The sequence below is a fragment of the Halichoeres trimaculatus genome, unplaced genomic scaffold (assembly GCF_033239565.1).
Source record: "Halichoeres trimaculatus isolate MK-OKI-2021-1 unplaced genomic scaffold, fHalTri1.1 fHalTri1_scaffold_20, whole genome shotgun sequence".
NCBI classification, from domain to species: domain Eukaryota; kingdom Metazoa; phylum Chordata; class Actinopteri; order Labriformes; family Labridae; genus Halichoeres; species Halichoeres trimaculatus.
The window spans coordinates 6382591-6405273 of NW_027437198.1; the positions used below are offsets into that span (position 1 = coordinate 6382591).

The 22683-nt window shown below is 40.3% G+C and overlaps 1 protein-coding gene across 1 annotated transcript in view; it reads left to right on the forward strand.

Moving 5' to 3' along the window:
* The window catches only part of mosmoa (modulator of smoothened a), a 29347-nt gene that overhangs the window by 4088 nt on the left and 2576 nt on the right, over positions 1–22683 (forward strand). The window contains exon 2 of the mRNA XM_074697639.1: positions 14788–15000. Within this exon, the coding sequence (XP_074553740.1) occupies positions 14788–15000 (213 nt within the window). The remainder of the gene's footprint in view (positions 1–14787; positions 15001–22683) is intronic.

Below are 22683 nucleotides of genomic sequence, written 5' to 3' on the forward strand. Positions count from 1 at the left end.
ATAAGGTTGACCTTTCTGTTACTGTGCCACCAAAGTTATTTTTTTAAAGTAAATTAAAGTGAAGTAACTTGTTACTTTTATAATTAAGGAACTAATAAAGTAACTAATTACATTTTCTCAGCACTAACTGTAACTATAACTAGTTACTTTTTAAAAGTAACTTTCCCAACACTGGTTGTAAGCAACCAGAATCTGCTTTAAGTCAGGGCTGGGAGATAATGGCAAAAATCAAAATCACAATTAATTGAAACTTCTACCTTAATTTTAGTTTATGCACAATTATCCCACTCTCAACTCAGTTTTTTTTTTTGTAAATATTTGTATTATTTTGAAAAAAGTAACTGAAATGAACAACAAAAAACAATTAAAGAATGAAAAAAAAAATCCCTGAAAAGGAGACAAAAAGCTTGTATGTCTTGTGAGCAGAATAAATCATATTATTACAGGGATGTTAATGTAGAAAGTAACTTGTGAAAAAAGAACTTCATTACTTTTGGGCCAACGTCTTCCGCATTGTAGCTGAGTGTCCAAACAACTGACACTGTATTCCGTTTGGGTACAAGCTGCTCACGTTGTGCTGTTGGCTCGGTCTTTGAGTTTTCCCTCTTGACGCTTCGGTTCTGAGTCCTGCAGAATCCATCTGCAGTAGGATAGCAATCGCATTATCTATGCGTGTCGATTGAGCTATGCTCAGGCCGTTCTCGGTCTGACTAAGCTGTTTACACGCATCTTAATAGTAGGGATGGGCATTTCAAGCAAAAGAGCTATTCGATATTTGCTCGTAACTATTTGAGAATCATTCAAAGATCACCCACCCACGTACATGCACCTGTCAACATTACAGTTTGACAAAGATGGAGAGGGCTGTTCTGCTCTGCACGGCGATCATCAAACTTACTTCTTCAGGTGGTGAAGCCAAACACTAACTGTTGATCTGCGGACAGCCCTGCTGCATGCTTCGCTCTCACTTGACTGAGTAAAGTTGTTGACGACTTGTGAAATGCTAAACTAACCTTGAAGAATTTGCACTGCACCTCATTTTTTTTTTCATTTTTTTTCAATAAGTTCCCGCACTTCCCAACCCGTTTTTGAGCCTCTCCTCGTTCTTGTTTTGGCTGTAAATCCATCAGCCTGTTCACTTCTGGTCTGGCTCCGTTTATTATGTCAGTTTATTTCTGTGGTCAAGTTAAATATGATCTTGTTTGGACGTGGTTTATTTTATTTTGAAAGCTATTGGGCATTTTAGATGGTTTCTGTGCACAACTTCCTGTCCCGCTCGACATGCTTTTTGTGAAATTGATGTGTAACAGCTCCAGCATCCTGCATAAAACAGTGAACTGTAGCAGACAGGACAAAGCCATTGTCACATAAACTATTCCATTTTTAAAAATCTTAATGATTATTCAAATATTTGAAAATCATTGCCATCCCTATTAATTGTCTGATCTCTTGCAGACTAAGTTCATAGTCCGATTTGTTAATCACATGGATACTTCCTCTTCTGGTGATTTTCTGGCAGCCTTTGCACTTTGCGACACCTGGCTGCCTGTTTTGTAACTACACAGCCGGCAGTGTAAATTTTAGGGGATGTTGTATTAGTAGAAAGACAATTACAAGGGGGAAGAACTGAAATAACCAACACATCAGTTTTACGTTGGTTAGAAGTAGAGCCCGACCGATATGGGATTTTTGGGGCCAATGCTGATACCAATACTGGGGGCAAAAAAAGCCGATATCCAATATATTGGCTGATATCCGATATATCGGCTGATATATATTATAAATTCATTGATATACACAGGATATACACTGTATATAATCACAAATTATTATAATACCCATATGATTCAAGACAGAGACAGAACACTTAAATTAAAACAAGGAACTTTAATTATAAAACTGTCAACATAAGAACTGTAATGTTAACCATTGATAAATAAGAACAAGCCGTAAACACAATAATAACTAAAGAAGTCAAACTTTAAACACAGTAAGTAGAAAAAAAAGTCAAACTGTATACACACAATGAGCAACTTACACAACGTTAAAACGCCGGATTATAGTCTTACATTGAATAATGGTGGACATGTGAATTAACGGTAGCATTTATCTGTTTATCTTACAAAAAAACAACTCACACAACATTAAAACGCCGTTCTGTAGTCTTACATTACATAATGGTGGAAGGAAGGGGCAGGCACTCGGGCAGTGTGCGGCCCAACACACAGAAGCGGGAGCCACAGAATCTCCATGGAGCAAAATTTTTTATAATCGGCTACATTTTGGCCAATGTTGATTAATCGGTGACAGGCATAATCGACCTGCCCGATTAATCGGCCCCAACCGATTAATTGATCTAGTTAAAAGCTCTAAATGTCAGTTTTGATTTTTTTTTTTTAATTCATTGTCCAGCCCTATTTCAAGCAGACAAAAAGTTTTACTGACACATTTCAGGACGGTTTTTGCTGAAATGTCAATATTTCAAAACTTATTCTGGCTGTTGTAGATTTACAGGTACTGCTTTTCCATTGCAACAAATAGAAATTTAGTTTCTCAAGCCGCCTACTACATATGAATTCAGTATCTGCTGCATCCTGCCTACTGCTTTTGAATGTAGTATGACTGTTTGGACCTTTTGAAGTCAGTATCAAGAAGAAGTCCTTAATCCTGCTTGTGTTACACCCAGTCAGCTGATCTCTGGTCCTGCTTTGTTGACGTCTTATCAGAGGCGTTTGCGCCTGACAGCCTCTCCTTGTAGAAGCTCAGCATGCTGTCTTTCCTCTCAGAGCGTGGAGAAACAGGCATGTTCCCCAGGGCAGAGGATGAAAGCTAACCTCGCACACAAAGTGCCTAACATTTGCCTTCTACTTTGGTCAAGTGATTAAATGAAAGCTTTTGTTGTGAGGTAATCAAACGGCGAGGCTTGTGCGTAACATCGTTTAGCGCCTATGATTGCTGTTTCACACTGATTATGGAAACAAACCTTTAGCTCCAGCCTCGCTGCTCAGAAAGATGCTGCATGTTTCAGGAGAGCAAGGCTGTAACTAGAGACAAAAGACAAAACGTGGATTTATGATACTGTCCTCACCTCAGTGTGATAAACCCAGGCAATAACAGCTGAGGTTGATTTCCTGCTCCAAGCCTGAAGACAAAGCCCTGGTCTCTGCAGTGTCTGACACAAACTGTGATTCTCCCCTCCCACGGATACTCGTCACCTCAGAGGACGGCCTGAATAACCTCACACAAATGCTCCATTCACACACATCTAGATCCTGTCTGTCACTTCCAGGTAGAGATGGATCTTTTTACACAAGCTGCTGCAAAACCAGATGAGCTCATTTAGGCTTTTCCTGAAAAATCTGCAGTTGTAGTGCTTTCAAACCAAAACCTTTCCTGTTATCGACTGTGGACGTTTCAATTAAACTAACAGTAAGTAAACACTCACTGTTCCAGCACAAACCACAATAGAAGTGTTAGATTAAAACAAAGATTGAAGGCTGATGATGTCAAGAAGACAAGAAGAAGCAGTAGTGTTATCTGTTTCCAGCCGAGCCTTTATTTAAGACAGGCTAAAATATACTTTGCATATTTATCATCTTGATTTCACCCTCTTACACCCTGGTTATAAATAATCTCCTTTCCTCAGACATGTTCCCCCGCCGCTGAACACATTTATTACCTCAAAGTGTAAACATATCCGTATCATTTGTGGGATAATAAACTGACAAATTTGTTTTCCGCTCAGCCCCAAGAGGCCGCATAGGGAGATTTAGTTAGTTTTATTATTCCAAGTTTATCACACTCTGTTGAGCAGAAAAGGAAAAATGCAGCGTTGTATGAGCAGAGAGCATTTTAACGTTTAGAAACAATACAGATAAACAAAATGAAATTACAGGAATGAGGCAGCATTTATAAACAACATTGTTTATGACCACTGCTGCTTACTGATCCTTCTGGCCTGCATCATTCAGTACAGATGCACTAACAAGATATTAAGTAAAGACGACTATGGTTTCACTTTACGCAGCTTAAGGACAAGCAAAGACTGCAGTTTGACATTAAGCTCAGTTGAAGAAGAAACCAACAAGCAAACACTTAAAATCTGTATTCAATCAATTCAATTCAGTTCATCTCAGTACGGCACGCATTTTGTGTCGTTCCCATTGACTAATCCCAGGACAGATCCCCAAGTTACCAACCTGTACCCCTTTGACTTTTTGGGAGCCTACTGTTTGGGTGCCAGGCATACTGGTCTGACCCCCAGGGTCAGACCAGTATGCCTAGCAACACTGCAGTCTGTTGATTGGTCAAAAGAATCGTCACTTGACATGCAACAGCAGTGGCTGTATTTCACACAGTGTTCTCTGAAACAAAATTTGGTTGTTCTTTGTAACAAAAAGCCACATGCCAATCACAAAGAAGACGAATTGCTGGATGTCTTCTAATGCTGCTTTTTTTTTTTTATTGTATCATGTTCTTCTTCTTTGTTGGTTTATTAACGGGGCACACTGTGTCACGCTGCTATTAGGCATGGGAGAAAAAAATGAAAATCAACATGTTCAGATTTTTTTGTTTGACAATATCAAAAATGGAATTCTTTGTCAACATTTTTTTTTCAAATTTAAATTCTTCATTTCAGTCTTTGTTTATAAACTGGATTGTAAAAGAAGTTACCACTTTTATCCAGCAGAGGGTGAAATGTTTCTCTCTGACTCACGTGATGTGCATTTTTTTCTGTCAAAATATGGCTCCTCATATAGTTTGTAGACATGTCATCAACATTTAACTTTTTCACAGGGTCTGGTGTTAAAACTAAAAAAAAGCAAAAATCATAAATATTGAAGAGATGCAGTTTAAAGCAAATCGGCACCCCAAAAATCATTATAGAATCAAATAGCGACAACAGCACATTGTCCCAGCCCTAGCTGCTATGGTGTCATGCTGTCACGTAAACTGAAGCGGCTATCAGCATCCAGCTTATGCATTGCCTGCCAAGAAGGGGCACAGTTGGCTGTAGAAACTTTAACAGGACCAGGCTTTTCTGATTTAACCGTACTAAACTGGACCGCTTGGTGGAAACAGGGATTTTGATTGGCCAGCCCTCCAGGGGCCAGCTGGTGCAGAACTCAAGGTAGTTGTTACTGTTTGAGGCCCATCATTTTTAACCTGTCGTGAACTAGTTAGCCAATCCTCATATGATGACATCATCATTTCATCAGGTCTCCTGAAGATCCCACTAAGATCTTGCGCTACGAACGGATCTTTTTCAGCAGTTTAAAAACAGATTCTGATTGTTCTGTTGGGCCGCAACTTAACTTGCCGTATATCGTCCATACCCTCCATGTACTCTGACCTCTCCCCTCTATTTATTTTCTGCTGCCATCGTCCCCTGAGAAACAGAATATCTAACTTGCATAGAAAACACGCTGCCATCTAGTGTTTTGGAGGAGTATTGCAGAGCATCACAGACACAACTAGCAGAGCACAAATCAGTCAGAGCAGTCTGATTTGTTGTAGAAACAGACTGTGGTCTGATATGGTTTGATTAGATCAGATGTGATGAAATAGATCATGATCTCATGATAATAACAATGGCGGCCTTTCATTTCCGTCCTGGCCCCATCTTTTTGGTCACTAAGTGAGAAGCTGTTGTTTTCATACATTTCAGTGTGTGTTACTCATTCCTCTTGAGTTTGTCTGCAGTGTTTTGTTTTCTTGTTCAGGCTGTTCACAGCAGCTGTATCCCACAGCCTTTGCAATGTAAGTGGGCGCCGTGAACACCTCCAGCATCAGCAGCAGCCGCAGAATAAGCATTTGTTGTTGGCTGCCTTCGTCTGCCTACTCTCGGCCCACCACGGTTCAGAGACCCGTTTGACTCATCCCTCCAGAGCTTTAAAACCCCTGCTCCCCCCCTGCTCCACTAATGACAACATCATCATGCCGAAGATGAGCAGACACAGAGCTCATTTCCTCTCATTTGGGCTGAGACATGGTGAGAGGAGTATTTTGATCACAGAGCGTGCAGAGGAGGCTGCTGGGTAACAGAATAATGGGAGTGTGGACGAATGAGCCCTTTTGTTCCGTGTAAGGGACATATGGTGACGTGACCACACTTTTAGTTCAGAAAACTGCAACAGAAGAGATAAATCGCCCACTTTCAATCCAAGGATCTGTGTTTTTCTTGACCCTGCAGGAGTATGAAGCCAAGGAGTCGCTCTTTTGGTCACATGTTCATCTGAAGTACAGTATCACTCACCCTGACTGCAGACTGCTGCATCACTCTCACACTTAGTTTGACCTCTCTGCTTGACGTTTTATGACCCACATCTGAACCATCACAGCAAGTCCTTTTTCAGTGCTAAAGGGCAGATTTGTCGAGCTCAGAGCTCATGTGGCCTCACATCTTCACAGCATGTACATGTTCACACATGAGTAGCTTCTCCTTTTCTGTGTCCTCCTTCTGTTAAAGATGTAGTTTGTTACTTTGCAGATACAAGGTGAATTGTCTCTCTGGTTGAGTGTCACATTAGAAGATTTAGACTCCTCTTCTTCCTGTTTTCTGTCCGGGTATGAGGCAGAAAGTATTGCTTGTTATATCTGTTTAGCTCTGCACACGGCTTAATAACGGAGGGAAATTGCTGACTTGGATTCACCTGGAACAAACAAAGTCTATCGCTCAGTGTTTCTGGAGATCGCTTGTTGATGTGGTGTGTATTGTTTGTTTGACTGGAACACACTGCGAACAGTCAAAATGTAATTTCAACGATTCATTTTGAATTTTATGTCAATTGATTTGTATGGAATCAATTTGTAAAGCAGAGCAAGATAAGACTTTGGTGTATATTTGTTAAAATATAAAACAGAACAGATTTAGGTTTATTTATTTGGGAACATGGGTACTAGAATCAAATTTTATAATATAAATCAAATTTTATAATATATAAAAATATAATCATTAATCAGGAAAAACTAAAGTACAAAGTTAAAAAAAGTTGACATTTTAATCTTGAATTTAAATGAGGGTATGATGCTTTTTAGCGGCTTTACATGATTTACTGATTAAAAAAAAATCAATTTTTTTCATACAGTTGTTTTAGAAAAGCCTGTTTCTAGCCAGCTTCATTTGAGCTACTGTCTCTTTAAGGCTTTCCCCTTCCCGTTGATTGGCCAGCCCTCTGGAGGCCTGTCTGAAGCAGTACTTAATGTTATAAGACTGAAGATGGGTACCTTTTACATTTGAAACGATAAGATACCGATGCCCGGTTCCTGGTAATTGGTACCAGTAATCTATGGTACCACTTTTCGGTACTTTTTCGTGTTTATACGGTTGAAAATATCAATTTGTTCATCAAGTATAAAAAAAATTAAATTTAACATGTTTATTCTTCAGTATATAACCTTGCAATGCTGTGTTGTCAAGTCCAGCTTGGAAAATTGCCTACTCTTCTGCTCCCTCACAGTCACAAAGATGAATTTAGGTACCAAAACATTGTACCTTTTGATTTTACGTGAATCGGTACTCGGTACTTTTGGGTACACGATTAGGTACTTTTATAGGTACCAAACAAATTCCGTCTGTAGTACTGAGTATAGATTCATACAAAACCAAAAGGTACCATGTTTTGGTACCTAAATGCATCCTTGTGAATGTTAAGGAGTAGAAGAGTAGGCGATTTTCCATACTGGACATGAACACAACATTGCAAGTTTATATATTGAGAAATAAAAATGTTATTGAAAAACTTTAAGATTTTATTATTCAACAAATTAATAAACACACAAAAGTACCAAAAGCTGGTACCGTTTAGTACCAAGACCGATTTCTAGGTCACTGCATTGGTACCTTATCGTTTCAAATGTGAAAGGTACCCATCCCTATAGAGAACCGCCTCTCCAAGGTGTCATTAACCAGTAAGATCCTCATGACCTAATAATTTCATCAAGTTTCTCGATGCTCACGTTCTATTTTTAGAACAGACCCTCATGGTCAGTTTACAGACAGATGCAGAATTTTTTAAAACATATGGACATGTAGCAATTTAAAAATCTGCACGTGAATCATGGGCATCCAGCATTCTTACTTTATGTCAATGTTTAAAATATGGGAGAGCATGATAGTCCTTCTTTTAGGTGCAGATTTGAGGCTAGAGTGACTCCAGAAAACATAGACTCCAACATTTGATTTATCCCGGTCAGGAAGTAGTCCTAAGATTACACCTTTCCCTTGTTATGGTTACACAGATACCCTGATATCTGTCCTGAGTGAAGCTAAAAATCTTTGCTTCGATTGGCTGCAGCTGGCTGAAGCCCACCTCCTCCATTTAAATAGAACATGTGACAAGTGAGAAAATTACAACACGCAGGGAATGAATATGTTAGAAACATGTTTTCTATCATTACAATTATTTCTTGTCGCACATATTGATGAGCCAGTGTCTCAAGCTCAACACAAAGCGTTGACTGCTCTGACCTGAGGGATCTTTAATGTTTTATCTGAAATTTAAAGAATGTTTCTGCTCCTTTAGCTTCATATGTCAGCAGCACCCACTGAGGCTGTGGGAGGAGAGGGAGGTATGTTATCCACATGAGTATACAGTCACAGATTTCTCTCAGCTTAAAATGTTGAAATATTCCTTTAATTTATCATTATTAAAGGCCTTATCATGTCGTGTGTTTACAAGTCGAGCCTGGTGAAGTGGAGTTAAAAAGTGAAAAATCTGTACTGCTGTGTTCGCAGTGAGCCCGACAGGAACCAGGATGGTTTGTGTTCTCATCTTGTTGTTGCTGTGTTTACCTGTATCCGTGTACCATAGCGTGCCTGCCTGCTGTCAGCCTGGAATTCCACAGAGCACTTGTGAAACAGCAGGAGGCTAGAGGATCTGGGGGAAATGGTCTTAAAGAGGTGCCATTAACTGCAAACTTTTCGCCTCGTGTTTTCTTGTTCCCGGCACTAGTCCCTGCTTTCTTTACCTCCTGTTCTCAGAGAATTGTAGATAAAACAACATCCTATTCTTGTTTCTTGTCTGTATAGAACAGGTTTTCTTATGTCAGCTCCAATGTTGGAGGTATATTTTCTATACGTTGCAGTATGCGAACCCCTCTCCTCCTGACACCAGTGGTGTTTGTATTGAACCACTGGCATTGTTGGCTTCCTGTGCGAGTCGTGTTTTCAGTGTGTGGTGAGGAGGGGGGCAGGATTTCCTCTGGACAGCAGAACCCACCACGCCCCAGAGAAACCAGAACTTTCCCCCCTACAGGTTTTGCTTTTCTGTTTGGGTTTTAGAGAGATTGTTCGCAGCATACGTTCGCAGCATCATACAGAAAATGAGTATGTTATATAATCTCTGGATGCAGGTGCCAGACAGAGCAGCTAACATGCTTGACCTTCTGAAATCCCAGCTTGCATACTTGTCTCATGCGCAAGCCGCCCACCTGCTGAGCCTCCATCCCGCTTTTATGATGTCGCCCACACAGGTTTGCTTTCTTAGAGAACAGATCGTTTGTTGCTGGAAAAGTGGAGCGTTAACCAGTCATTAATGCTTTTTTTTTTCCTCTGTCAGATTCAAAAATGATGTCCTTGTCTCTTTGTGAGAAGACTTTATGCCTTTAAAGTCTGATAAACCCAACAGCAAAGTATTTATTTTTAGACTTCTGTGTGTAGGGGATTGAGAAAAGTTTATTTCCTCTCGTGTTTTTCATCTCCTGCGTGTCTCAGTCAGGCTGGGTGCACTCGATGTAAATTTCACTCGCCCATCAGTCGTACTGAAGCCTGACGCAATAGGTAGGCTATCATGTAACACTCTTTTTAACCTTTAAAAAGGCAAAAATCTCATTGCAGAGTAACTTTACAGGATATCTTTATGTTTTCAGTGCACTTAGGCACTGGGTGATTTTGTTTTATGTTAACAATTCAGACAAATTGCCATTTTAATCTGCTTTCTGGAGCCTAAATCCCATTTTTATCAGCTTTGTTGGAATAAACGTAGGTGCTGCTTAATGGCATCCTTTATTCATTTATGTATCCAGAGAATGGAAGCAAGAGGAAGTTGGAAAGTATTAAAAAAAAATAGTAAAAAAAGCACATTTCACATCAACAAAGTCGCCCAGTGCCTCTCTTATTTTTGAAACATCCGTTTTCACCTCCCACTCTTTGCCTTTCTTTCGTCCGAGACCTTTGATCGGCAGAGCTCTGAGTGGTTGGATACTGTTCTGCTTACTCAGGTGGAAGTCCCCCCTCGAGAGCGGGCTCTAATTGAATGGCGTCCCCGTGGAGCTGCTGCACCAGCGGAGCATGTTCCTGCTCTCAGTGCTGGCCTTCACACTCCAACACTGGCGGCGCTCGGCTCATGACTCAGAGCGAGGCATTAATCCATTAGTGTGCTCTGATCAGTGATGGATGGAACAGTCCAATGTCAAGTCATGCTGCGTTTCATGTGCAATCTGGCTCATTCAACGATCGTCACGTAAGACTGGAGACGGAGGAAGAGGATCTTTAAAAGCTGAGGGCTTTGACGTGTTTTCATCTTGCCCTTAAAGTGATTCTCCGGAATGGAACAAGTTGGGTCCTATCACAAGGTTTAGAGCAGAAATTACCCCTACAGCAGTGTTTTTGTGCAGCAGAAGCCCAGGGCACACGCACCAAACACCCCCTCCCTGCTCCTCTGCCGGTTTCCTCTGCACTCAGACAGGGCCATATTTTACTTGACCAAAAACACAAATAAACGGACTCCCACCTAAAAAAGTCTGATATGGGTCTGCATTCACGCTATATTTAGAGAATTTTCAGCGCGTTACTTTCACACAAAAACACTGCTAAATAAGGCTCTAGTTCTCATCGTGTCCTAAAAAGGCCCTACCTCCGCTGCAGAGCCACAGCTAGCTACAAGGGGCTCGCCGCTTAGGCTATGCTCAGACTGCAGCCCTTAATGCTCAATTCCGATTTTTGTGTTTATCTGTTCAGATAACACCTGTAAATGTGACCTGACTGCAGACTCTGATATGAACAGCTCACGCTTCAGAAGTGACACGCATGCTCAGTTTAGCATTAATGACATTACGCACAGCACGGTGTGAAGAGGAGCAACAAACACAGAGCAAAACTGTGCTTCACAATGCTGGAAAGTTTGTTTCCATAACACAAAAACCTGATGTTACAGCGGCTCACTTTGAGTGAGCTCTTATTAAAGTAATTACGGCTTTATTTTATTTCTTACAAACCTTAAGTTGGACGCTCTCTCCCGCACCGGGGTCTCTACCGCCGACCCTGCTACATCTCAGAGCCGTAGTGCGCTGAACAGGTGAACAAAGAGGCAAAAACTTAGTTTTATCATCTGTTCTGATGTTTCGTAGTTTGTCTGAGGGCAGATCAGACAGGAGCAGACGGATCTCTGACTGACGCTGTCTCGAAGGAAAGTACAGCAGCGCACAAATACGCACGGATGAGATGGACAGCAGTGGATCATCGGTGTCTCTGCGTCCTGTAAACTGTTATTTTAGCCTGATTAATCCATTCAAAGAGTCGGCGCAGTGTTAATAAACTAAGTTTGTTAGATATCATAAGACAAACGTACGATTCATGCACCTTTATCCTTTATTGAGTGGAGACACCAGTCAATGTCCCAGCGCTCTCTCACTTTTTCTCATCACTCGTCCTTTTATGCATCGTTTAATCAAGCTTGTAGCTGGATAAATACCTAAAATTCTTTATTTAAAAAAAAGAATAGGTACATAAGTACACTTTTTAATAATCACTTCTACATTAACCTCTAAATATGTTCTGTTCATGAAGTGATTTTGAAAACATTTGCCCTGAGGTAAACTGCTGCTGTAGAATGACGTCAAAGTTGCATTAAATGCGACCTGGCTGTTAAGACTGCGGTCGCATTCAAAAAAATCGGATATGTATCTGATTTAGTACCACATTTGAAAGTGGCCTGAATCTGGTTTGAAAAGGTCTGATTCAATGCGACTTGTGCGGTTCACACTGTCAAAAACAAATCAGATACAGGTCACATTTGAGCCAAAAAATCAGATTCAGGTCACTTTTGACTGCAGTGTGAATGCAGCCTTAGTGTATCAGTCCACGCACGATATAAACAAACGCAGGTAGTCTGCCAGGACGAAGAGACACGATGAGCCTTATTTAGGGGTGTTTATTGTGTGAAAGTAACGCGCTGAAAATTCTCTAAATAAATCGTGGATGCAGACCTATATCAGATTTCTCCGGTGGGAGTCTGTTTATTTGTGTTTTTGGTCAAGTAAAATATGGCCCCGTCTGAGTGCAGAGGAAACTGGCTGACGAGCAGGGAGAGGGTGTTTGGTGCGTGCGCCTTGGGCTTCTCCTGTACAAAAACACTGCTGTAGGGAGCATTTCTGCCCAAAACCTTGTGATAGGACCCAACTTGTTCCATCCCGGAGTATCACTTTAAGCAGCAGTCTGTTCATTACATGTATCTGACAACTGTAGGCATATTTCCTATTTACCAAAGTGAACCATTTTATTCAGTTTGGGGTTAATTGTTGTACAGTTGCACTTCTCATGTGATCCCTGTGAATAGAGGTTGTGTTTACTGACTGTCAGTTATGAAATTGGACAAATTTGTCTTGGTTGTGGGGAATGTTTTCTCAGGAAGAGCATGATCCAGCTTCCAAGTAGAATTTTTCTGTTTTTTTTGGTTTGTTTTTTTGGTTTTTGTTTTGTTTAAAAGCAAATGTTATAAGTAAACATACAGTTTCAAGTATATATTTTTTCTAATTTTGCACAAGAAATGAATATTACATAACAGATGTGATAAGAATATGCACCATAAAACAATATGCCACTTCCAATACAGAAGAGAGTTGATGATCTCTGCAGTTGTGTGCGCAGGAAACATTTTAGTATCGGCTAAATGAGTTAACAAAATCCAATATCATGCATTCCTACTTTAAATTCTGCTAAAACATTTGTCTGATATTGCAGCAGCTTTTTCACAGTGTCCGTGTTGTGCACTCTACCTAGCGGCCGAGGATAGATTCAGTAATTGGCAGGGTTCATTCAGTGCTCGCCCTCTCTTCTTCAGTATGAAGGCACAGAAAAGTTTTCTCACCAAATTGGGCCCACCAGGGAGGAGCGAGCAACTCCACAGCTTCTCCCCAGCACTGAACTGGTGACAAATTAGAGAAGCTCTTCTCCATTTCATTCTCCCTTTACTCCAAGGATTGAGTCCCCAGTTTGTCCAGGTGCTTTTTCTCATGAAGTCGCAGTAATATCTCAGGCTGGGACGATATGCTGTTTTCACAATTGGATCTATAATGATTTTTGGGGTGTTGATTCCATTTAAATTGAGATTCTGCAATATTTACAATTTTTTGTTGTTTTTAGTTTGCTTCTTTCACACCAGACCATGTGAAAAAGTTAGATGAGGATGATAATGTCTACAAACTATATCAGGAGACATGTTTTCCCATAAAATGCACATCATGTGAGTCAGAGAGAAACATTTCACCCTCTGCTGGAGAAAAGTGCTAACTTTTTTCCAATCCAGTTTATAAACATAGACTGAAATTAAGAATTTGAATTTGAAACAAGAAAGATTTTAGACCTAGAATCCTGATTTTGATAATGTCAAACAAAAAATCCTAATAGATAGATTTTTGATTTTTTTCTTCCACCCCCTAATAATATTGAGGGGTGGGTATTGGCAAGAACCTCACGATATGAAACGCATCATGATACTTGGGTCATGATACGATAATATTACGATATCACAATATTGTGATTAATTACAAAATTGGATTGAAAACATTTTTTCTATTTTAGTGTTTTTGAAATATTGAAAGTCAAATGCAGTGTTTCATACATGCACTTAACTTGAAAGCAAAGTGTGACAAGTTTGTCACTTTAACTACTGTAACATTAAACTAATGTTGCTGAGAAGCTATGTGGTGAAAGATGTGGGCATTTAACATAACTGGTAAATGCCTATATTTGTAACCAGTGTTACTCTTAAAAATATGATAATATGTAAAAAAATGTACAATGATGATATTGTATCGCAATAAATTGCCGATATTTTTTTTCCCACCTCTGGTACCGTATTTTCCGCACTATTTTCGGCGCTCCGGAGTATAAGGTGTACCTTCAATGAATGGCCTATTTGAAAACTGTTTTCATATATAGGGCGCACCGCATTATAAGGCGCATAGAGTAGAAGCTATAGTGATGGCTGGGGTTGCGTTATGCATCCACTAGATAGAGCTGAGCTAAAGGGAATGTCAACAAAACAGTCAGATAAGTCAGTCAAACTCAGGCTACATCCACACAGAGCCGCACATTTTCCTATCCAACTATTTTCTGTGCCGTTTTCAAAAAAAAGTGAGCTGTAAAGACGAAGCCGTTTCTGTCATCCACAAAAGCCGTTTTCAGAGATCAGTTCACATGCCAGAGCTTTTGGGGGGCGCTGTATTGCTCTAACAAATAACCAAGAGAAGAAGCCCAGGCCAGCATGTGAGCTAACGTTAGCACTTACCAGAATTCCTTTTTACCAGTTCTTACTACTGTTACTTCGGCGATGCCCCCTGACTACGGTAGCCATGATTGATCAATATTAATCCATATATAAGGCGCATTGAATAATAAGGCGCACTGTTGGCTTTTGAGAAAATTGAAGGCTTTTAGGTGCACCTTATAATGCGGAAAATACAGTAATACCCGTTTATGTTGCAGGTACGTTGTGACTCCCACAGATCAGCTGCTAACCACCACAGAGACACCAGCGCCTCAATAACCTGATGTTTCCTCCACAGGTGCTCTTACAGTCGGTCTAGTCCGGCAATGCCAGACCATCCACGGACGAGACAGGACCTGTATTCCTCCACGGCTGCCTCCTGAGTGGGTCACCACGCTTTTCTTCATTATCATGGGCATCATCTCCCTCACGGTCACCTGTGGACTCCTGGTTGCGTCCCATTGGCGCCGAGAGGCTACCAAATATGCTCGCTGGATCGCCTTTACTGGCAGTAAGTGGAAAAGATTCACAATGAATAAGACGGTTTTTCATCTCTGTATCACCAAATCTGTCCTGGAGTAACCTTAAGAGAATCATCCTCGCCATCATGTTATGAACGTCGCTTTAGGGTAGGAAATAATAACAGGGGGAGAGGGGAGCGTGGATTAGTGTGAAAATCGGTCTTAGCCTAGTTGTGCGTTGCTAATTTAGCTGATAAGATAAAGTGTGACATAAATCATCTGAGGCTATACACAGGACCTATTGTGTGTTTGTGTTTCTCTGAGCGGAGTGAAAGACTGTGTGTGTGTGTGTGTGTGTGTGTGTGTGTGTGTGTTTGGTTGCATAAATTTGCAGAAATGAGTGTTGTTTTTGCCTGCTAGATGACAAGGACTCACGCTCCCTGAAGCTGATTCGTTGGGTAATGCAGCTCCTTTGGTACAGAGTGGGTGGCTCATGTTCCAGGCAGTTCTGTAGCGATGTTCCTCCCTCTTTACCTTGAACAGCATCTCTTTTTTTCTGCATGATTTCTGCATAGATTAATTTCCAGCATTGACAACAACTCAGCATCCATCTTGTGCAGTGCAGCTGCTGTGTGGGAGTTTGACGTGGAATTAGACGGCCTGAAGCACCTTTTTTTTTTTTTAAAGGGAATAGGAGAGTGGCACGTCAAGACCACACCACTCTGTATAATTAGCTCTACGTTGAGCTGGGTGCATGTTTTCAAACACGGTGCCTTTAGATTCGACGCCCTCAGTGCTTTGCACTTCGTCATTAGGTTCTGTATCTTTCATTAATCGCTTGAAAATTCCACAATGTATCACCTCTCTCCAGAAACCCAAAGCCTTTCCACAAACTGTCTGCCCAATGAGCACAAATCGCTGTCACAAGCTACATTGGAAGGCATGGAGTCATTGTTTAACGAGCTCACCCAAAGGAAAGTGAGGCGGTTTCCATGGAAACAGTGGGAAATGTTCACCCTTGTCCCCCTGCTAAGCTTTTGTTGGCCAAATTAGAGAAGAGGTATATTATTAGAACAGATTTTCATTTATCTTTTTAAAATGGATTTCAAGCTCATCACAAACATCGCTATAAATACAGACGGGAGGCTGAACGGGAGGCTGACTCGTGATGTGATGTAAAGCAAGAGGGTTTGTTGAAAGTAAAAATGTATGGTCAGTGATCACCTATAGAAGCTTTACGACATCCATTATGTGACACTTGAGTATCCTGAGATCTTCAACAACCTGTTGGAAGAGTCAAAGAGGCTCCTCATGTAGCTGAACTTCACTCTGAAGGCGAACACCTCTCTGCTTCGAGCGGGTGAGAGGTTAAGTGAGGAAACAGGCAGGGGGGGTTTAAAAGAGTGGAGTAAACAAGGTGAGCTGAGTGAATAATCATGTTTGTGGAGGTCAGGGGGAGCAGCGAGGCGGGTGCCAATGTAAAGACAGAAATGGACACGGTGGAGTAAAGTGAAGTCGGGGTGATTCATTCAGGGCCAACAGGTGATGCGTGTAGAGAGGAGGAGTGCAGGCTGAAGCAGCACCTGAATGGGCAGCTTTGTGTGGCCTTACAGACCAGCCCCTGTGTCTCCATGAAGACACACACACACACACAGACTCATCATCAGTGTTTCCTTAAAGAGGGGGTATCATTCCTTCTCGTGTTTCAAACATGGATATAAAGTTACAATGCTGGATCACTGCACAGAATGTTTGCAGATTTTCTAGTTGCTACAGATTCCTATCTTTTTAGAAATCCCTGAATCTGTCTGCAAACTGCTCAATGTGGTCTGTTCTAAAAATAGCACGAGATCCTTGCAGGATCTTCATAGTAGGAGTGGGAGAAAAAAAATGGATGTATCGCAGAATCAGGATTTTTTTTTTGTTTAATGATTTTAAATCTTGAGTTTTGGTTCAACAGCCTTTTTGAAAAAAATGTTTAATTCAAATTCTTCATTTAAGTCTTTCTTTGTAAGCTGGGTTAGAAAAAAAAGTTGAGATGTCAGGTCCCCGGAATAAATCTTCAAAGCTGAGTCACATGTGATGTGAATTTTATGGGAAAATATGGCACCTGATAAAGTCTGTAGACATCATCATCATTCAACTTTTTCACATGTTCTGATGTTAAAAAAGCAAACAAAAAATGTGAACTATCAAATCATTTTAATTGTATTTGAAACAGCATCCCAAAAATCATTCAAGTATCAAATCGGATGAGAAGCATATTGTCCCAATCCTACTTCATAGTCAGGATCCCCCAACTTGTTCATGAGGGTGGGCCTCAAACACAAAGGGCAACCCTGAGCTCTGCCACTGACTGGCTGGCCAATCACAGGGAACGGGGTGTTTTTTTGAGTGTGTCTTAAAGAGACAGCAGCTCAAGCAAAGAATTTCAGGAAGAGGCTGAAATGAGGGTTTTACAACATCAACAAAATGTGAAAAAATGGGATTTTACTTGAGCTGTACATCTTGTTAAGCTACTATGGAGGCTCCAGAGGAACAGTATAGGCCTAAAAATAACACAGTACCCCCCTCTTTAAGGCATGCTAGTCACCTGTGGATGTGGACCAACGAGATAAAAATGTAACCATGAATACTTAAACAAACCTCAAAATCACTCACACAGTCTGTTCTCTGTTGGTCCTGGTCTCTCTGAACAGTGTTGAAACCAGAACTTGATCCAGTCATTCATACCCTAAAATCAGTTATTGATATCTATGATGTTGACTCATCCTCCTCAGTTAACCCAACATGTTAATCTTTGTTTTGTATTCTGGATTTCTGAAGCTAAATAAGGTTATTTTAAGCTCTTTCACTCATGCACCACCCCCCTGAACATGTCCAGACATGACCCAGAATATCTGTCAGTGTGAACATAACTGTGCAAGATATTTGACAGAATCTGCCCTGCCAGCCCCCTGGTGCAAAGTCTGCCTGATGTCTGAGTGAGCAGCTGTGTTTTGGTGACTGGTTTGCACTGGCAGAGTGAAGAATAGTTGCTGTGATCTTGTATATCTGCTTGAACACTTTGGTCTTGTTTGCTAGGAAAACCATAATTTGAATTCTTAAAAAGGAGGGATGATATGCTGTTGTCGGGATTTGATTCTGTTACAATTTTGGGGGTGTCGATTTGATTTAAATTGCAATTCTTGAATTTTTACATTTTTTGAGATTTTAGGTTTGCTTTTTAACTCCAGACCATGTGAAAAAGTTATATGATGATGATGATGATGTCTACAGACTATATCAGGAGCCATATTTTCTAGGGGTGTAACGGTACATGTATCCGTGCCGAACGGCTCCATAAGGCCGTTTGGTTCGGTACAGTGCTGTATTCGAACAAGTACATTAAGTTTATGTTAGCCGCTGCACATGGCTCTTTAATATTCATGTGAGTACTCGTCTATGATTGGCTGAGCAGGGGAGGTATTTTAATATTCATGAGGAAAGTGGTGTGTGATTCGTGCTTTGCGATCATGTGCATATCATGTGGACGTGACGTCTCACGGTGAGCCAATCAAAAGATGATTGGCCACAGGAGCTTGTGCCTGAATTGAGCACTATGGCTGCTGCTAACGACCAACCGGAGCTTTGGTTTAATAAACATGCTAAACAAGCAAATGGTTTTGCGTTATTCCATACTGTACCGAGAATGTACAGAACCGTGACCATAAAACCAAGGTACGTACCGAACCGTGATTTTTGTGGACCATTACACCTTGGCCTGTCACGATAATCAATAAATCGATTAACAGAACGATAAATAAAAACGTCCTCGGTAAGTTTTCCTGCCTCGATAAACTGACACGTGCATGCATGTTTGTTTTCCTCCTCTCTTTCAACCAAAGAGGCTGAATGAGAAGATGGCTCACTACGTCTATCTTTCCTAACATCGGGGTGCATAGGTTCTATAGCCGATTTAGCAGATTTATAGCTGAGTGAGCATCTGTCAAAAATGCGATCTTTGGGGTGAAGATGGGGCTGCTTGCGCGTACACACGAGGAGAGCTGAAGCGAGCGTCCTGAGGGATAAGGAGGAAACACACGCTAATATGAGTGATGGCACTCATGAATGAACAAAGTGTGAGCTCATGAACACCAACGAGCTGATATGTCGCATTTGTTTGAAAATAGTGGCGACGAAGAAGAAGAAGGGGAGGTGCAGCGGAGCCTTGTTCTTTGACAATCCGCTCTTACTGAGGCTTTTGGTCTGCAAAAAAAATAGAAATAAAAGCGCCAAATGGTGGGCGCTCAAAGACAGCTACATTGCCAAAGAAATGCAGCCCTTCAATACGGTTGAAAGCCAGAAATGTTAAAAATGTTTGACAGACAGTACGGATTGACTGGGAAAAAGTACATTATACAAACAATTCAGGAACTGTATAAACTCCCTTTTATTTAGGCTATAGTTTTTATTGTTGTTGTTTTTTACAGGGTCTATGTTTTATTGTTTTTGATTAGTATTAATTATTTTCATTGACATGTATTTTTTTCTAAAAGAGAGTCCATTTCATTTTCATTGTATTTTTTCTCTTTCTTGTTTGTGAAATTTATTATATTTTTTGTTTAATTTATTTTATTTCAAAGATCCTGACCTTTTAATTACAGTTAAATACTCTTAAGAAATTAAAGTTTCTTGCTTTTGATCTGGTGTACTCACTTTATTATCCCATTTATCATAATTACATCAATGAAAAAATGGAAAAAAAATCAAAATATATTGACAATAATATAGTTTATTGGCAATAATATTTTGGAAAATTATCATCTAGCAAAATTTGTAATCGTGACAGGCCTAGTTACATGCCTAATACGTTCCCATAAAATGCTCATCACATGAGTTAGAGAGAAACATTTCACCCTCTGCTGGAGAAAAGTGGGAACTTTTTTCCCAATCCAGTTTATAAACAAAGACTGAAATGAAGAATTTGAAAAATACAAACAATTTTTTGACAAAAAATCCTGATATATTGTTTTTTTTATTTTTTCTCCCACCTCTATTAAATAGCTGCAGTGACTGATGGTCTCAACTCTTTGTCAACACAAAGGATGTTGCTGAAGCGTGCAGCAGTGACTCTGAGCTATTAGTTTCTCCAGCAGCAGGTGAGCAGGGCAGCGTATGTCATCACTTTCGGCACTTAAGAGAAGCAGCGGACCATGAGCTGCACTTCAATTACCTCTCCGGCGAAGCTTGCAGGAATAATGCTGAGGAACCTGACTCCACTTCGGCTTACCTGTCACTGCATCCTTTGGCAATCAGAGCTGAGCAGAGCAGTGAACAGACTAAATGACAAACACAAACGTTTGTTCGTGTGATGCAGATGTTTAACGTCGTAGCTCTCAATATTTGATGGCATTCATTGTTAGATTTAATAATTAAACATGTTTTTAACCTCAGAATATTCCTCCTGTTGATGGAAGTATTGAATTAGTTTTGTACGATTTCTGCACCAATGAGACTCTAAAGTCCTGTTAAACTCTTGGATTTGTCTGCTTCTTAAATTGTCACTTTAGCCAAACAGATGTTCCTCCCCGTTCATTTTATCCTGTAGCAGTTTCTTTCAGAGGGTTTTATCCACAGCACCCTCCCCTTTGTTAAATATTTAAGCCACAAAATGTCTTTTAATCCCATTATACTACTACAGACTTCTCGAGCTGCATAAAATGACAAACTATTTAAAGAAACATCAGAGAGGTTTTTGAGACCAGGAAGAGGCGTCCCTCAGGCGCCGAGCGGCTCTGAAAATATGCTGCTCAGGATGAAAAAGAGCAAGCTAAAAATGGTTTCACTTGCTGTCACCGAGGGGATTTAACACTGTTGAGGTGACTAAGATAATTAAACACAGTGTCAGTCGACTCCGTGGAGCTTTTCTACTCCACATCCAACAGACGACTAAAGATAATCAGTCCAGGAAATGATCCAGGTTGAAAACATCTCACTGTCTTCTTGGATCAGTTATTTTTAATCCGTCCACAGATTCTGCAGAGTCACTGAAACATGCTTCATAATGTCCCACACTTTGTTATCGCTCTTTGTTACACAAGCTGGGCCACATGCCTTCAGCTTTGAAACCCGTCCACAAAAGAGGAGCCGCTCCATCCAGTGACAGCTCACACTTGCTTCCTGCTCATTACAATGAGACTGGGTAAAGACGTCACCACTGACCTCTGCAAACAGGACACAAGCTGTGCACTCCATCACAGCGGGCCCACTGTTTGTTGGAGGGAAACTCTCCCACTGTGAAGTTTTTACCATTCTCATGAAAAATGTAAAGGGACAATCAGAAACAAAATACAAGTGAAGCTTCACTAAAGTATTGGAGATGTTGCTTGTGAATTATGTGATTCGTGGTGTCAGATTTTGAAGAAAACTGCATTAAACAAAAAAAAAAAAAAACAACAACAAATTTTTGGGACACAGATTTACTGACACTCAAGATTTTCTTCCTAAGCATTGCTACCGATTTTAAGATACACATTATATCTCTTGACTAGGGCTGTCATTTTAACGCGTTAATTAGATTAATTAATTACACCACAAATTAACGCGTTATAGAAATTAACGCAGATTAATCTGAATCCCAAACCCGCGGGGCGCTTGGAAAATGTGGTGATCTCGTCAGATTTTCAAACTTCCGACGGTCCATGAATGTATCACACATGACGTCAGCAATATGCTTTATCCTGGGGGGGAAGTGAGAGTGATTTTTGGGGGACTACCGTCCACATCTCGTTTATTCACACGTCATTTTTGAAAATCTGCAGAAAATCAACCGTTTGCTCTAGCTCAGTTCTGTAAAAAAAAACAGATAATTCTAAACTCTTTACTGCATCAAACAAGCCCTGAATGATCCATATTTGTCCTGTATTAAAATCTAAAGAATTCTTCGAAAATTTCCTTCCATCTTCCTGGTGTCATGTTTCAGCTTGGGGCTGCTCTGCACCAATGAGCAACAGTTTGTGTGTTCAGAGCATGTTAAACTGAGAATACTTCACTTTTCTTTGATCCAAGACTTGAAAAAAGTGTTTTGTACATAGTTCCTCACAGTTTTTAGCCTTTAGTCCTGGTTCTCCTGACCTCATAGAAGTATAGGAGTTCATATTGCAGTGAAAATCGAGTCAACATTGAGTAGAAATGTGAATAGAAGCAAAAACCGTCCTAAAATTCAAATCATCCCATCTTAGGTGCAGGACTGTGTAGATTTTGTAAAGGTAGAACCATAACACTTTTTTCATTTGTTCCTTATGCATCAGGATACCTAAAAATGTTTTGCATATATTCCCACCTTATTTTTAAATGTTTTTTAATGTCTTTTAATGTAATTTTTATGTCCTGGAATTCAAATTCTTTATTTTGGGACCTTAAGCAGATATGAGATTAAAATGCGATTAATTAGATCAATTAATTACAAATCCTGTAATTAATTAGATTAATTTTTTTAATCGCCTGACAGCACTACTCTTGACACATTGTGTACACATTAGTTGTAAAGTTAAAATATTCTTTTTCCGAGCAAAATTTTACTTCAACTTGGTCATCTTATACTCTTTTGTTCTTTATATTTTGAGGCATTGGCCCTCATTTATCAAAAGTACGTACACCTAAAAAATGGGCCCCAAGTGTTTTTCTCTTTAACACAAGAAATTCTGTTTGAATTCCACTTCCTTGCAGCACAGAAACAGAACTGCATAACA